The sequence below is a fragment of the Erithacus rubecula genome (assembly GCF_903797595.1).
Source record: "Erithacus rubecula genome assembly, chromosome: 19".
NCBI classification, from domain to species: domain Eukaryota; kingdom Metazoa; phylum Chordata; class Aves; order Passeriformes; family Muscicapidae; genus Erithacus; species Erithacus rubecula.
This window is the reverse complement of record NC_136671.1, coordinates 3,042,861-3,057,488: the sequence shown is the minus strand read 5'-3', so window position 1 is coordinate 3,057,488 and position 14,628 is coordinate 3,042,861. Positions and strand designations below refer to the sequence as shown.

Genomic DNA, 14,628 nt, shown 5'->3' with positions numbered 1-14,628 from the left:
TCCTCAGGACTGGTGGGGTGCCCTCAGAGCTGGGACAAATTCTCTAGAAGAGCCTTCTCCTCCTTCACCTCATTTTCCTCGCTTTGGTCCCTCAGTTTATTTGGTTTCTGACAACTGTATAAATACCTTTATCAAGCTTTAAGTACCTTTATCAAGCTCTCTGTTTCCATCCTGGAGATGTTTCTCAGCTCAGACTCTTAGCACTCTACACTCGTAAGTCAAGAATTTGTTTCCCTCAAACCTCCTTCCTTCCCCTTCCGTCCTTCCTTTTCTTTCCTGCCTTCCTGCTTGGGCCGGGCTCTCGCTGCGAGCTGTTCGGCGCGGCCCCGCGCTGCGGGGCGGCGGAGCCGGGGCCGAGCGCGGGCGGAGCGGCCCCGGCCGTTCGCCCCGGAGCAGCCCGAGGTAACGAGCGCCCGCGGGGGGTGCGTGGGGCCGGGGAGGGGCCGCGGCGGGCGGTGTCGCTGCCCGCCCCCCGGCCCGGCCCGGTTGGCGGAGCCGCCGCGCTCGGCGGGGCGGGGGCCGGGCCCTTCCGCCGGCCGCGCTTCCGGGCGGTCAGCTGACGGGGCCCGGCGGAGCGGCGGCTCGGCACGGGCCTGCGGGGAGCCCCGACCGCCGGTGAGCAGCGCCGGGCCGGGCCGGGCCGGGCCGGGCGGCGGGTAGCGATGGGGGAAGCTGGGGCCGGGCTGTGGCTCCGAGGCCGAGCCGAGCAGGGCTGGGCCGGGCCCGTGCGCTGGAGGCCGGAGCCGCCTGCGCCCGCTCCAGACGAGCGGGGCGGGTTCGCCGCGGGACCGGCGGCCTCGCCCGGTGCCCCGGGGAGCGCGGCCGCGGTGCCCCGAGCTCCCCCGAGCGCGCCGTGCGGCGCCGCAGCCGCTGCTCGGTGCTCGGTGCGGGCCGGACCCGCCGCCGGAGGGGCGCCTCTGTCGCGATAGTAGGTCTGGCTCGGTATGTCGCTGCTTGGACACGGCCTTACTGATGTTTTGAGAATTGTCCATGTATTAAGACTCGCTTGTTACTTCTTAAATCACGTCTGTTGTATATAATTGCTGTTGTATTCGGTGTTTTTACGTTTTGCTGCTAACCTGGGTTAGCCTGGCACGTCTGGCTCTCGCGGCACTGCAGACCAGGAAATCGCTGGGGCAGCATTACCCAACTGGTTATATTTCTTTTTTTTTTTCTTTTTTTTTTTTTTTTTCCCCTTTGGACTTTGTGAGGTAAGAGGATAAAATCTGTGTTGAAAGATTTTTTCTTAGAGACCGTATTAAACTTTTATGGAATGGATAAAAAAGCAATTGCTTTAATCACCGAAGAGTTTTTACTGTTTGCATTTCCAAGGTACATGGACTCCTCAGAGGTCCCAAAGCCGCCCTTCAGCTGGGCCCTTGCCCTGGCTGTAACACAGATGTGCATTGCAGAATCCCAGGTAATGAAAGCAGGCCAGGCAAGGGCACGTCAGGCTGGGAGGCAAACGGATGGTTTTGCAAGAGCAAAAGTGATCACATGAATTCGTGTTTTGGGATCACTTTATGGTGATATTAAAAAGCAGGTGCCCAATGCTGTACAGGTTACGGGGAGTGGACAGATGAACTTGAGAAATGTTTCCAAGGAGTTAAAATATAACATGTTTGGGGGACAGAAAAGAGTAGAAAGGTAGTGAGAGATAAATATGTATTTAATGATTAACAGCAGGACAGTCATGTGTTTGTTAAGAATATCTAAAATGACTGTCAAGGAGGCAGTGCACTTTCTTGCAGGCACTGTCAGCAGTTTTCAGCTAAGGTTGCCTGGTTGTTGTACTTGATGCCCATGCAGTTGTAATACATATTATCAGATTGTTAAACTTACGAGTGGGCATATTTATATAAACTCTCAGTAGTAATTTTAGGGTTAAATAGATTTTCTAATATTAATATTCTTTTTATAAAAAATTCTAAGTGTCAGAAAGTGACATCTAAGTGACAAGAAAAATACACTGACAAGTATTCTTTTTGATTTAAACTGCAAAAGGTTCAGGAGCTAAATTAGAACTTGTTTCATAAACAAACTAGATTTGGATTATTTGAAATTTCATTAATCTTACTTAAAATAAGATTCATGAGGAAAGAAATATGGAAAAGGATCTTCCAGTGGAATTGACATCCAAAGTGCTGTTCTTTTTATTTCATTGTTATGGCAAAGAGGAGCAAACTTTGGGTTTTGTTAATAAACTAGCCAGACCTCTATATCCTCACCAGAACCTTTTCTCATTGTTCATGAAAAAAATTAAATACTTGAGACATCCTAATGTCATGCTGTGAACACGTATTCCAGCACTGTTTTGTATAGGTGAAATTAGATTCTAATTTATATTCCCTCTCTGCCTTTTCCAGGTTGAATTAATGTTCATGTGCTATTTCCAGCAGATTTTTTGTGTACTTTAACTCATGGTGAAAACTCCTCTAGCCTGTTTTGAAGTGTTTTTCCCATGTTTTGAAGGTTGGGCCAGTGTACTTTGGCAAATGCAGTCACTGTCATTTGCTGGTTTCAGAAGTGTCATCTTTGACAGTAAGCACTCAGCTCGTGCTTTCCTGGTGTGCAGTTGCTCCCAGGAGATTTGCAGATTAAGTTTTTAGAATATTAGAGGAAAGTTTCTTTCTTACAGGCTGTCAGTGAGGTCTGTACCCAGCCCTCACACAGCACATGGCCATTCCCAGTCCCCTGCACTTACTCCTGTCCTGGCCCTCCTGTGCTCCCAGCTCTCAGGACACTCTCAGATCCCTTTTGGAGTTTCACCCTCTCCTGTACCTCCACTCCCATGTCTTCATGCTCCACCAGACTTGTGTGTTTATTTAGGAAGCCTATTTGCAAATGAGTTCTTTGTTTCTTAACCGTTCATCTGCTGCCACTCTGGGTTCTTGGATGTAGTAAAGGTCAGTCATTTTCAGAGCAGCTGTTGGGATATAACGTAGGGATTGTGGTTTAAAGGAAATGAACAGCTAATCTACCTGGCTTTTATGAAACAAAGATACTGTTTTCCTGTAAATATGTAGAGAGCAAAGTAAGAAAGAGAAAAGACAAGATCTCTTGTTTGCTGTTCATCGTGACTCTAGGGTTGATTTGGAGACCTGTTCTGAAGGACAAGGGTGCAACAAGCTTTGACTGGCATCTCCCAATTGTGTTTACTTAACCCCACAAGTCACATTCTATCCCAGTGTACTTAGTCTTCCTCCCAAGCTCTAAAGCAAGATGAGAATGGGGTTTGGCCTGTTGTGTTAGTTGTTGGTTTTTTTACTTTGTGATTTGCTTATGGTTTGTTGTTGGGTTTTTTCCCCTAGAGAGTTTTGTCTCAGAGTTTAAGTAGTTTGAGTGACTGTTCAATTTTGATTCATTCTGCACTCAGAACAAGTTCCATTTGCAGTTGAATTCCTACTTTAGGTACACTCACAGACTACATAATGTATGATTATCAAATGTGAATTTAACCACTGGAAGCTGTTTGCTTGTTTGGATATGTGCAGATGTACAGAGCCCAGCAGCACTTGTTACAGACCCAGTTATGTTAAACTGGGATATTCCAGGGACAAGAGCAAATGTTTGAGAAGGCTTTTATTATTTTTACTGTTGTGTTTTGCTGTGGTTTTGATGTTTTTAATTGGTTATATCCTAACAGGTCACTGGGCCCCATCAGCCAATGAACAAATACTTAGGAGATTAAGGAATGACCCTCTTCTAAGAAAGGAGATTCAGTGCCTGTTGCATTATGTCATTTTAATCTTTCTTCTGTCTCAGCCATCTGTATTCCATTTCATTACTGATATTTCTCTGGATTTCTTTTGTTATCCTTCTTCATAACATTTTATTTGTTGTAGTTACTAAAAACTGAGGGGTTTTATTCCTTAAGTTTTTGTGAGATACAGATTTAATCTTTTTGACAAGTCTCCAGATTCATTGTATTAATATACACGTTTGTGTATATTTGGAATTTAATTTGGAAAAAGGAACCTTTTTTCCAAAACAAGTTTGTTTGTTTGGTTGGTTTTTTTTCGGGTTTTTTCATTAAGGACTCAGAATTTATTTATTTGCCTCTTGTACACATCCTTTCCTTATGTTACATGCCAAGATGTTTCTTGTGGCCATTCCATAAAGGGATGCAAAATTTTACACAGTTAGTAAACCTTTTCAACTTTTATATTAACATATATAGATCCAAGTTCATAAGTTTTCACTTAAACTGCTGAGCAAGACAGGCTGAAGATTCTGGTTGTAAGGATGTGTGAAAAATCCAAGTGTCTTTGGCATACAGTTTGTGGGTTGGCAGCACTTCCATCTGCCTTGATCTAACATGGATTTTAATTTTGTACAATGAACTGAGTGTAAATGGAGTTGTGGTGTGAAATGCTAAGAGTCAGCACTGCTGAAAGCAGCTTATGTTGAAGAGCAGCATCTGTGAATACAGATCTGCCCTTCTGGGACACTGTGCAAAATGATGTAACAGAGTGAAAAAGCTCTGCAGGAATAGATTTCACCTGCTGTAACTGAGTCTTTGCTGCAGTACTTCACAAGGCTTGGGTGTGATGTTTCCTGACTGTGCAGTGGGATTGTATTGTAGGGAAAAAAAAAAAAAAAAAAGCTGGAGATCCTGAGGCTTTAGTTTGCTGCTCTGCACCTGTGCTGCTACAAAGAGGCAACACTAAGGAAAGCCTTTAGTGCTTGGGGGGTAAGTTTGCAAAGAAATTACCTTCTGAAAAATTCAGGTTGCCCTTTAAAAACACTTTACTGTTTGTCTACTTCAGATAATCACCTGTTTGTTTCTCACAGCTTTATCAAAGTATTCCTGTTCCAGCTGCTGTTCCTGCAGCATCAACATGATGTTAGAGCTCATGAAAAGCACTGTGGAATATTTTGGACATTTTTGTTTTAGTGAATTAATCTCTGTAGCTACTGAAACTGTCTTAGTTCTTGGATTTAAAATCTTGTACTGGTAAAGTGTTTGTAGAAAGGTAAATGCCTTGTGCTGAGTCTCAAAATTTTAGGTACTGTGGAATTTACATATCCAGGAATTACACTGTAGAGGTTGTTGGTACTGAAATAAAATAAATTCTGTTCTTTAATCAACATGATTATGTTAATGAGAGGTGAAAGCTTGGAAGTAAAATTCAAGCAAAGTAATTCAATTAAGGTAAAGTTTTTGATACTTCTGCATTACTACCTTACTACTAGATTAGAAATGTGTGATAGTTGGAAAGTACTAGGAATGTGTGTTAAGTCATACCAACACTGCTGTCATAGCAGCAATATTCTGCTCAGGAGACAATTCAAGTTCTAAGCCACCTTTGTTTGCTATTATTGTCATTAATATTCCAAACTAATGAACACTGAACTTAAAACCCTGCACTGTCAGTCTGTTCAAACTGTGAATTACTTCATGATTAAATTCTGCTTCAGACTGCAGTCTCAGCTATAAGTTGTGTTGAATTTTGCAAGAGCATGTATGACTAAGTGAGCTCGTTCTCCTTACAGCAAATGGCATTTATGAGAAAATACAAGGGGGTTGTTTTGGCTGTGGATGCTTATCAGTAACAGTAAAATACAGGTCACACATCAGCCAGGTCATACTATGGGACTATAAAGTAGCTTAGTTTCTAAAAAAAGATCCCTCTTGGCTACGTTCTACTAAAAGCATCCACAACAGGATTCAAGAGCTTCTTAGATAAATCACTGCCAGTTTGGAATGGGGCCAGAATGCAATGTTTATAATGCCAATAAGTTGTTTAGGTTTGTTTGTTTTTTTCCCTTTCTCACAGCTAGGATTTCAAGTGGAAAATTTTCTTGACCTTGTCTGGGTAGTTCTTGAGGATGGCAAGCAAAGGACCCACGACTTCTGCATCCACAAAGAGCTCCAGCACTGGAGGGACCAGTGGCAGCAGTAGCAGTAATGGTCCTGGGGACAGTGCTAATCAGGACAACACTTTTGAATGCAACATCTGTTTAGACACTGCCAAGGATGCAGTTATCAGCTTGTGTGGGCACCTCTTCTGGTAAGTGCTGCAGCCCCACACACCAGCCAGAACACCATCTGTCTGATCCCATAAAAACCTGGGATATTTGTAATTCTAGAGGGACTGTGGGGTTGGTTTAGGAGAGGCTTGGGTTTGCTCCTCAGCTGTTTTTTCTTTGCTTGTGTTCCAGGGAATGGGTTTCCCATGTCTTAAATTCCCTGTACTTCTGGAATATTGTGTAAAAGCAAACAAAGGAGCAGCCCTGCACAGGCAGTTCAGTGCTCATTGGTATTCTTTGCTTATGTGTGTTATTTCACTTTTGCTGTCTGGCATAGCACAGATATGTTCCTCAGACCTAAATCCCTTTCTAACCTCTGTAGACCTAAACCTGGATATGAATCTACGTTCTGGAGGCCAAATTGTAGTTTCTTTTAAGAGTTTGCTCTTTTTTCCTTTGCAACCATTAAAAAAAACCAAAAAAACAAAACCAAAACAAAAAAAAACAGGCAATAACTTTTACATATGGGCTATTTCTCTTTCCCCATGATATTGCACTTGTGTTAAGACCTTTTCAGTTCTTTAATTTGACTTGGAAATAATGTACAGCACAGATATAATACATGAGCAAGATTTCTGATGTGGGTTACCTGGTTTGAATTTTTACCTTTTCTTGAATTTTACGAAGTTAAGGATTGACATGCCAAATATGGGGGAAGGTGGAGTTTATTTGACACAGTGGGATAAATCTTTAATAAAAAGAGGCCTGAAAGTGCTTTTATCCTGTGTAAATATACATAACATCTGAAAATCCAGATTTTTATTTGGGGAGCTGGGAAATTGCTAGTTTAGAGCATGTTAAGATGAAATAATATTGAATTATTGCACAAAAGTATTTGGAAGGATGGAACTTTGAAAATACCAAGTGTCTTCTGTGAATGGTGTTATTGAGACCATTTTGAAAGCAGATGGCTGCTTACCAGTTTTATCTTGTAGCTTGCTTGTCTTTGACCTTTTATTAATTTGCCATAGCAATTTAATCTGTATAATGGGAATTTCTCTTCCCTGAGCAACTGAATCTGATCTCAGTTTGGATCTGGTCTGAGTTTGGACTACCTGAAGTACCATACAAACTGAGTTATTCCATGATTCTGTGAATGTGGCTGATGTTTCAGCTCAATCTTCTAAAATCCTGAAGTCTCATTACTGATATCTTGCTCACTTGCATCTTGGCTTTGAGATGTCTTTTCATGGTATCAGAAGAGAAAATTTGTCCTATAAACCCTAAGATTAATGCAGCCCCTGTCTGGGCCTTTGGTCTGGATGAGGACATGGGAATGGGAGATGCACAGAACCACATTAGGAATTTAGATTGTGTAACCTGCAGAAAACCAGTGGGGATCAGTCTTGGGCTGTGCTTACAGAAATGGTTTTAATGGGAAGCTACAGAACTGGCCCAGCTGGATTCCAGGATTCTGTTGTCACCAAGCTGTGCTATCCCTGTACGCTGCACATTTGTCATATCGAGTTCAGTAACTAATTCCATTTTCCTCTCTTTTTCTACTCTGTGAACAAACTGTCCTGGGAATGCTCACAGTTGGCCTTGTTTACACCAGGTAAGACAAGTTTCCTTTTACTTTGTCTTTCATCAGCTCCAGTTACTCAATAAAGCCCTTGGCTCTCTGGAGTATCCCCCTCTTTTCAAATGTGCTTTTCTCTCCAGGGCAATCACAACCTGCTCATGTAGCTTCATGTGCAACACCTTGCAATCTGCATTTTGAGCAACAAGAAAACTAGATTCTGTTCCACTTACCTCCACTTTTGAGTTTCTTAAACCCTGTGTAATTGCAGTTTTGGTACAATTAGTGTTGGAGCTGGCAGTGTTTAGTTTGCAGATTTAGGTGCTGAGTGTACTTCTTGTGTACATAGTGTTTTACATTATGGTACCATTATAGAAAAGCTAGATGACAGGAAGGCTATCTGCACTAGCCCTTGGCCTATGCAGGACTGCTCCTACTCTTTATTTCTTATTTTACTCCAGCACAGATCTGAATATGCACACATCAGCAAGTTATTCCCACCAGAACTACAGCCAAAGTGCCAAATCTGCTTCGGGGAGCGCTTGGCACTTACTAAAATGTCTTGTTCCAGACCTTTGTGAGAAATTGCTGGTCTTTCTGCCTGGCTGCAAATGAGGTTTGCATAGTTGTTTTCATGGTATTTTAGTAGTTTTCTTATGCTTTCCTTTCTTTTAGTGGCTAGAGACCAGGCCAAACAGACAAGTGTGTCCTGTATGCAAAGCAGGAATCAGTCGAGATAAAGTTATTCCTCTGTATGGAAGAGGTAGCACTGGGCAACAGGACCCCAGGTAAGAAACCTAAATGCAACTATTTTCATTTGAAAATCAAAAATTAAACTTTAGTTTAGGGTCTTAAGATTAAATTTTTTAAGTACTGGATTCACAATTTTAAATACTTTGTCAAAAGACAGAGATCTGATATTTCTGCCAAATATTTCTGGCTTTTTCAGGGCCTTGGTTTGTACACGTCTTGTTCAACTGGCAATTCATTTTAATTTGAATCAAGTGTTAATTATCAATTACAAGTGGCAGGTTATCTCACCAGAGAAGCTTATATTAACTGTTCACGTCCTCAGTTTTTAGCCTTTGCAATGGGTATTTGTTATTCCAAAATGCAGTGTTAATTCAGTGATGTGCTGCTGGAGGTCCAAGGCTGCATGGCTGGCTCTCTCACACACTGCTCCAGCTCTGCTGGATGGCCCCAGGAGACTCTTTTATGGTGGTTCTGCATTATTAGCCAGGCTACTGCAAATAATGTTGTAAAATGTCCTTGCACTTAAGCTAATTTCACAACTTCCTGCAGAGAGAAAACTCCACCACGACCCCAAGGACAGAGACCTGAACCAGAGAACAGAGGGGTAAGTGATCAAATAAGCTTGAGTGGTTTAGTGTTTTTTATTGATAGTGGTGTTTATTCATCTTGGAGGACATACTGTGTGTGAGAGATCCTGCATGAGGATTCTGCAGCTTACATATACTGCTCTTCCCCACTTGGTTGTTGCTGAATCATTGATAGCTGTGGTGTGGCAGAGAGCTCCATTCCTGTGGTACCCTTTAGCATCCCGAAGAGCAGCCCAACCTGGATCATGCCTCATGAATGCCCAATGTGGTATCACTGGAAAAGCTTTTCATGCTTGATTGTTCTCCATGTTTAAATACAAGGAACACTTTGCTTTGAAAATTCTTTGTGCAGGTGTATTTCTGTCAAAACATATGTGTCATTGAAATACATAATCCAAGTATGAATTTAGATTTTTGACACCGACACCTGCTTCTCTCATTTAGATAGGATGTTACTGTGCCATGGCATCACAAGCAAGAGAATGTTAATTTGAAGAGGGATCTGTGGTTTGTTGAGATTACATAGGGTGGGTGTAAACAGCAGCTGGCACAGCTGGAGCAGAGGTGGGAGTAGGTGGTAGGACAGACCCTTCAGCACGGTGGCAGCAAGCGTGACCTGATGAAACAATGGCACATTTCCATGTAACTCAGCCCGGGGTCCTTGGAGAGGATTGTCTCCCTCATGCTTCGAGCAAACAACTCTGCAGGGTGTCATTAAGGGTGCATTTCTTATTGAATGTATTGGGAGCTCAGCTGTTCTCTTTCACTAGGGCATTGCTGCCTTATTAAATCAGCTCCTGTACCTTACTTGAACCTTTCAGCTGGTGCTGCTGTAAAATAGAGGGATGGGGTATGAAGGCAGGGCAGTAGAGTGGCTGCTTCCCTGTTCTCTTCAGATGCTGTACCTGCCACAGAGAGCTTTGCTGTCCCTCAGAGTTAGTGGCAAAGTGCTTGAGAAGAGTATGGTCAAAAGACCAACTTTTAAAATCAAGGCTCAACCAAGAAACGTTTGGCTCAACCAAGAAAAGTAAAATCATCTTTGTCCTCCCATTGTTGGTGGTGATAAGCCAGAGGGTCTTTCAGAACTGGTATTGCTGTTTTAATCCTGAGTTTAAAATCCAGATTGCTGGATTACAGAACTGTGGGCTCTCCCCAGTTGTTAGGCTTGACCCAAGCCCCTGGATTCACACGGTCGGTTCTCAAACAGCACACTGCTTCTGCAGAGCAGGATTCATCTCCATTCAGAATGCTTCTCTTTTGACTTGATGTAGTGTTTTTGTCTGGATTCCACTGAGTCAGTGTTATTGCACTGTAACTTCCTTTTTTCCCTCCTTTCCTTATGTCTTGCATTCCTGCCTCAGGTGATTTTGCCACCTTAATTTGAATCCCTCAGTAAATTTTCTTGTACTTTTCCTTCAAAGGCTCTATGCATCCCACTGGCAATTTATTATTTCACTGAGTGTTTGAATGATTCACGTGTCACAAAAATCAATTTAGATTATTTTCTTAAGTATCTTTTCTATATGGCTGAGGCTGTTAATACATTGTTAAGACATTCTGAATAGATTCCTTGTGTTGATTTTGATACATTGTCAGATACTTACTATAAGTTGAGAAAGGTTACAGTTAAGAAGCACTGTCCTAATTTTTGGCCCTCAAGCAAGAACTGCAGTTGCTAGTTTTCATTTTCTCAAACCTTTGGGTTGCTTGGCAAATTTACTGCCGTCTGAAACATTTTAAACCTAGGAGAGCTAAGGGGATTTCTACAAAAGTGTGTCAGACTGAAAGCTGCCAGACAGCGTGGCCTCCGTCAGAAAGCCAGAGAGAGGGAATGTCTGCACTTCCACAAAATACTCTGAAATAGGCTCTAAATGATTGGTACCTTTTTTGTCTGCTGTTCTTCTCTGCAGGGATTCCAGGGCTTTGGGTTTGGCGATGGTGGCTTCCAGATGTCCTTTGGAATTGGGGCATTTCCCTTTGGTATATTTGCAACAGCTTTCAACATAAATGATGGGCGACCTCCTCCAGGTACCACGGATCCTTCTCCTGTCCTGTCACAAAGAGGCATTTTACAAATTTCTGAATGACAAAATATGCTGAACAGTAACCATTATTGTCAATAGAAACACAAAATGAGGGCAAAAATGTTCAGTAGAGAGCATGATCTGTGGCTGATATGTTTTGTACACAGATTTTTAAAAGCAAGTTTGTCACTTCCATGTCATTAGCTGAGGGCCCTCCCGGGAGACCGGTCACTGCAGAGAAACAGTGGCACTGGAATCAGGTGTCTCCTCTGGTACACCAGCAGTCTCCTCCTGAAAAATGAGACAAATTGGACTAGACTTTCTAATAATAATGAAAAGGAGTCACTAGGGGGTGTTTGAAGGAGACCCAGATTTTAAAAACAGCAGGAAAGGACCATTTCCTGAAAGATGGAAAGGAAAAATTTAAACTGGTGCTCTGTACCACAAAATAATGAGTGCAAAGATTGTTCATTTTTCAGAAATTTATCTCTGAGGCAATCATTTGTATTCTACAAGAAATAATTTTCCAGTGAAATTACTTCACGTTTTTGATTAACAAAAAGCAGTTGGGTTACTCGAAGGGAGGACCTTGCTCTCTAACAATTAAGTAACCCCTAGAGAACCTCCTTCCCCTCTTCACTGTAGACAAACTGAATCTGTTTTGAACAAGAACACCTACTGCCCACGCTTTTCTGATTTTTAAGAAATCTTCCATCATGTCTATGGCACAGGAGTTATGAGAAACAAACTCATTCTTCATGTCACACTAACTTTGCCATGGTGTTGTGCTGTCCTTAGGTCAAATTATCTTCCCTATTAACTATAGTTCAGTGTCTTCTGAAAATCTGGGGTGGGACTGAGCTAAGGAGTTCTGCTTTGGGGATGTGATACTTGTCTTCCTTCTGCTCTTCCCATACAGCCAGCCAGACTGAGGGTAGGAAATAGCAACTTTCTCACCCAGCAGATTCTTTGCATATTTTTCAATGTATGAATATACTGTATTCAGAATATACACAATCCCAGAGAAGAGGAAGGAGCTGAACTGTTGTTTTTTTTGTTTTTTTTTTCACTTCCTGTTTTCCAGCTGTTCCAGGGACTCCTCAATATGTGGATGAACAGTTCCTTTCCCGCCTCTTCCTGTTTGTGGCACTGGTGATAATGTTCTGGCTGTTGATTGCATAAGTCTTTTCCATTATTCTATATATTCATGACCAACAAGGCCACTGAAACAGTTACAAACTGCATCCCCATCCCATTTTAAACCTCTTGGTGTCTGGTTCCATAGCTTACTATGGGCTTCAGAAATTGGTGGTACCACAGCACAATGAGGAATCTCACATTTTGCACCAGAGTTGGGAATTAAAACATTGGTTTAAAAGTGTATTTCAGCTCAGATATCTTGTACAACAGGTTCCTGCCACAAACCATGGGCCTAGCATTGAGCTGCACTCTGAAAGGGAGTGCTGCTTTGAAATCCTGTGCCAATCAGTGACACCAGGTCTGTGGGATACAGTTATCCCAGAGCAGACTGGGCAGGTAAGGAAATGTCTCCAGTGTGACCAGTATCTCCTGCAACCATGATGGATCTGCCAAGGCTGCAGATGTTATTTAGTGTCTCCATCAACATCTGACCTTCTCCAGGAAATCATCTGCAGCACTGCTGAGACTCTCTGGGGCACAGCACGTGATGCAAATGGAACCAGGTCTGGAGACTGGTGTCCTTTCCGTCTGTTAATTCCTGGCGCGATGGAAAACCCTTCCTGATGGTTCTGATGGCTGTTAAAAGAAGGGATATAAATTTATGCTGCAATTTTTTAAAGCCTGAGCATGCTGGAGCCAGACACTGGAAGAGTCTCTGGCTGTGGAGCCAGGTGGGGCTGCTGGACTCAGCCCAGTTCCTCACTGACAAACAGTGTTGTCTTCCCCGGCTCTGTGCAGCACCTGTGGCTGCACTGGTGGATAATCCCATCACAATCTCGTCACTGTAGCGACATTTATCTTTCCCAAGGCTTTGAGACTTTCTACACAAGGTCATGTACTCCAGATAAAATCCTATTACAGATCTGAGATCAGCTTGTTTGGGGAGAGGAACAAAAGGCATGTTTACGTGAGTTTTGAGGTAAAACATGTCCTACTGTAAAATTACCCAGGAGGAGACATGAGATCCTGCCTTTGCCAGCACATGCCCAGTAGAGAACATTTGGAAGACCTTCTCTCTGCAGGTGCACACAGACCTTCTCCTGTGCCACAGCAGAACAGCTACAGCAAGAGTCTCTGCAGTATCTACCAAAGATTTTAATTTGAAGTGCTGGAGGAGACCACAACCATTAATGTGCATAATGAGGGCATATTTTGGAAGGTGAGCACTCTGCAGCCACTTTGGAATCCTGTTGGGTATTCAGCTTTAAAGAGTACTCCTGATGTATTTGTGTAGATTCCTTCAGAACAGGTATGAGAGATTCCCTAGCAAGATGAACAGTTCATATTTCTCTGACCAGGCAATTCCATTTTTTTTCTCTCTTACTGTTTTTAGATTTTTTTTTTTTTTATTCAGGTCGCTCATAGTCCTAATGATTTCCTGCAAGATGAATGTTGTGACTTCTCTGGCAGTAGACATAAAACTGATAAACAAATCAATTAATATAAACTTTGTTTTAATAGCTTGGGATTTTTTAGTGTATGGAAGACTTTCCTGGGCAGGGCACCTTTAATTAATTGTTATAGAAGTTTATTTATGTAATTATTAATGTTCCCTTTTAGTGTCAAGGCAGAGGATGACTGAAGTTTAACTTGCCTACCTCCAAAATTCCATCCGGCAAGTAGAATGTTGCAAAGCTTCTGCAGTGTTTTGTCACGTCAGATTTGTACCTGACTCAGTGATTATCTGACAGAATATATTGCTCAACTATTTGTAGTTGAGGTGGTGCTTCAGCTTTTGTTGTGCGACACTTGAGAGAAGCTGAGCTTCGGCATAGGGTTCTTCTCAAGTGCGTAACTTGGTAACTGGGGCCCTTCCCAATAGAAAGGCTGGTTTTGTTTGGTTGTCCTGCAATGTGGCAGCTTGGGCTCCTCTCCTGCGCTGTCAGCACCACCTGCTGATGGGAAGGGAGGGTTCATGTGACAGTAAGGGATGGATTCCTTCTCCTTTTTTACAGAGAAACTCGATGCTAGAGGTTATGCAGAGAGGAGAAGGGTAGCTCTTTGAAACCTTTATCCCATAAATAGAGAAGTGACTGCAATAGATTCAAGAGGTACTGGAATATATTTAAGTAATACATTTTAAAAATCAGAATTTTAATGGATCCGGGGGGATTTCCATCTAGGTGTGAGAGATATAGTGGATTTAGAGAAGGCTGCAGAAACATGACTGAGAGCTCTTATTTTCCGGCAATTCAAGGGTGAAATAGTCTAAAAGTGTTAACGCTTGGTTCCCCCTTTCCCTGGTGTGCTTTTGTATGTACCCCTGTCCCGTAACCCGACCGCACGCGGCCCGGACGGCTCGGTTAGTGCGTTACCGTTCCTCCTCACTAATTTTCACTGTTGTGAAAGTGATTTAGAATTAAAAAATGGTTTTACATTGAGCGGAGTGCGCCGCCGTTGCTTTGCGCTGCCTCGGGGCGGGGAGCGGGAGCGGCGGGGCACGTGCGGGGCGGGGCTGCGGGCGGGGGGCGCTGCCATTGGCCGGCGGCGCGGAAAGGGCGGGGCGGGTGGG

General features: G+C 43.0%; 1 protein-coding gene across 4 annotated transcripts; it reads left to right on the top strand.

The window, feature by feature from the left end:
- Positions 1-214: 214 nt before the first annotated feature.
- On the top strand, positions 215-14,497 carry RNF185 (ring finger protein 185). 4 transcript variants are annotated; one of them, XM_079322266.1, is made up of 7 exons: positions 215-402; positions 5,781-6,014; positions 7,570-7,588; positions 8,228-8,340; positions 8,855-8,909; positions 10,803-10,920; positions 12,001-14,497. In XM_079322266.1, exons 2-7 carry the CDS (start codon positions 5,833-5,835, stop codon positions 12,096-12,098), a joined length of 585 nt encoding a protein of 194 aa, XP_079178392.1. In that variant the 5' UTR covers positions 215-402; positions 5,781-5,832; the 3' UTR covers positions 12,099-14,497. The 4 variants fall into 4 exon arrangements, with proteins under 4 accessions (XP_079178392.1, XP_079178390.1, XP_079178393.1 ...); XM_079322264.1 differs by lacking the exon at positions 215-402 and adding an exon at positions 463-615; XM_079322267.1 differs by lacking the exon at positions 215-402 and adding an exon at positions 775-942.
- The last annotated feature ends 131 nt before the right edge of the window (positions 14,498-14,628 follow it).

What these genes read in the sequence shown, in the direction of transcription:
- RNF185 (XM_079322266.1), top strand. Translation starts at nt 5,833, where the DNA reads ATGGCAAGCAAAGGACCCACGACTTCTGCATCCACAAAGAGCTCCAGC. An exon ending in ACTGGGCAACAGGACCCCAG is followed by an intron (nt 8,341 to 8,854) that starts GTAAGAAACCTA and finishes AACTTCCTGCAG; the next exon opens with AGAGAAAACTCCACCACGAC. An exon ending in CTGAACCAGAGAACAGAGGG is followed by an intron (nt 8,910 to 10,802) that starts GTAAGTGATCAA and finishes TCTTCTCTGCAG; the next exon opens with GGATTCCAGGGCTTTGGGTT.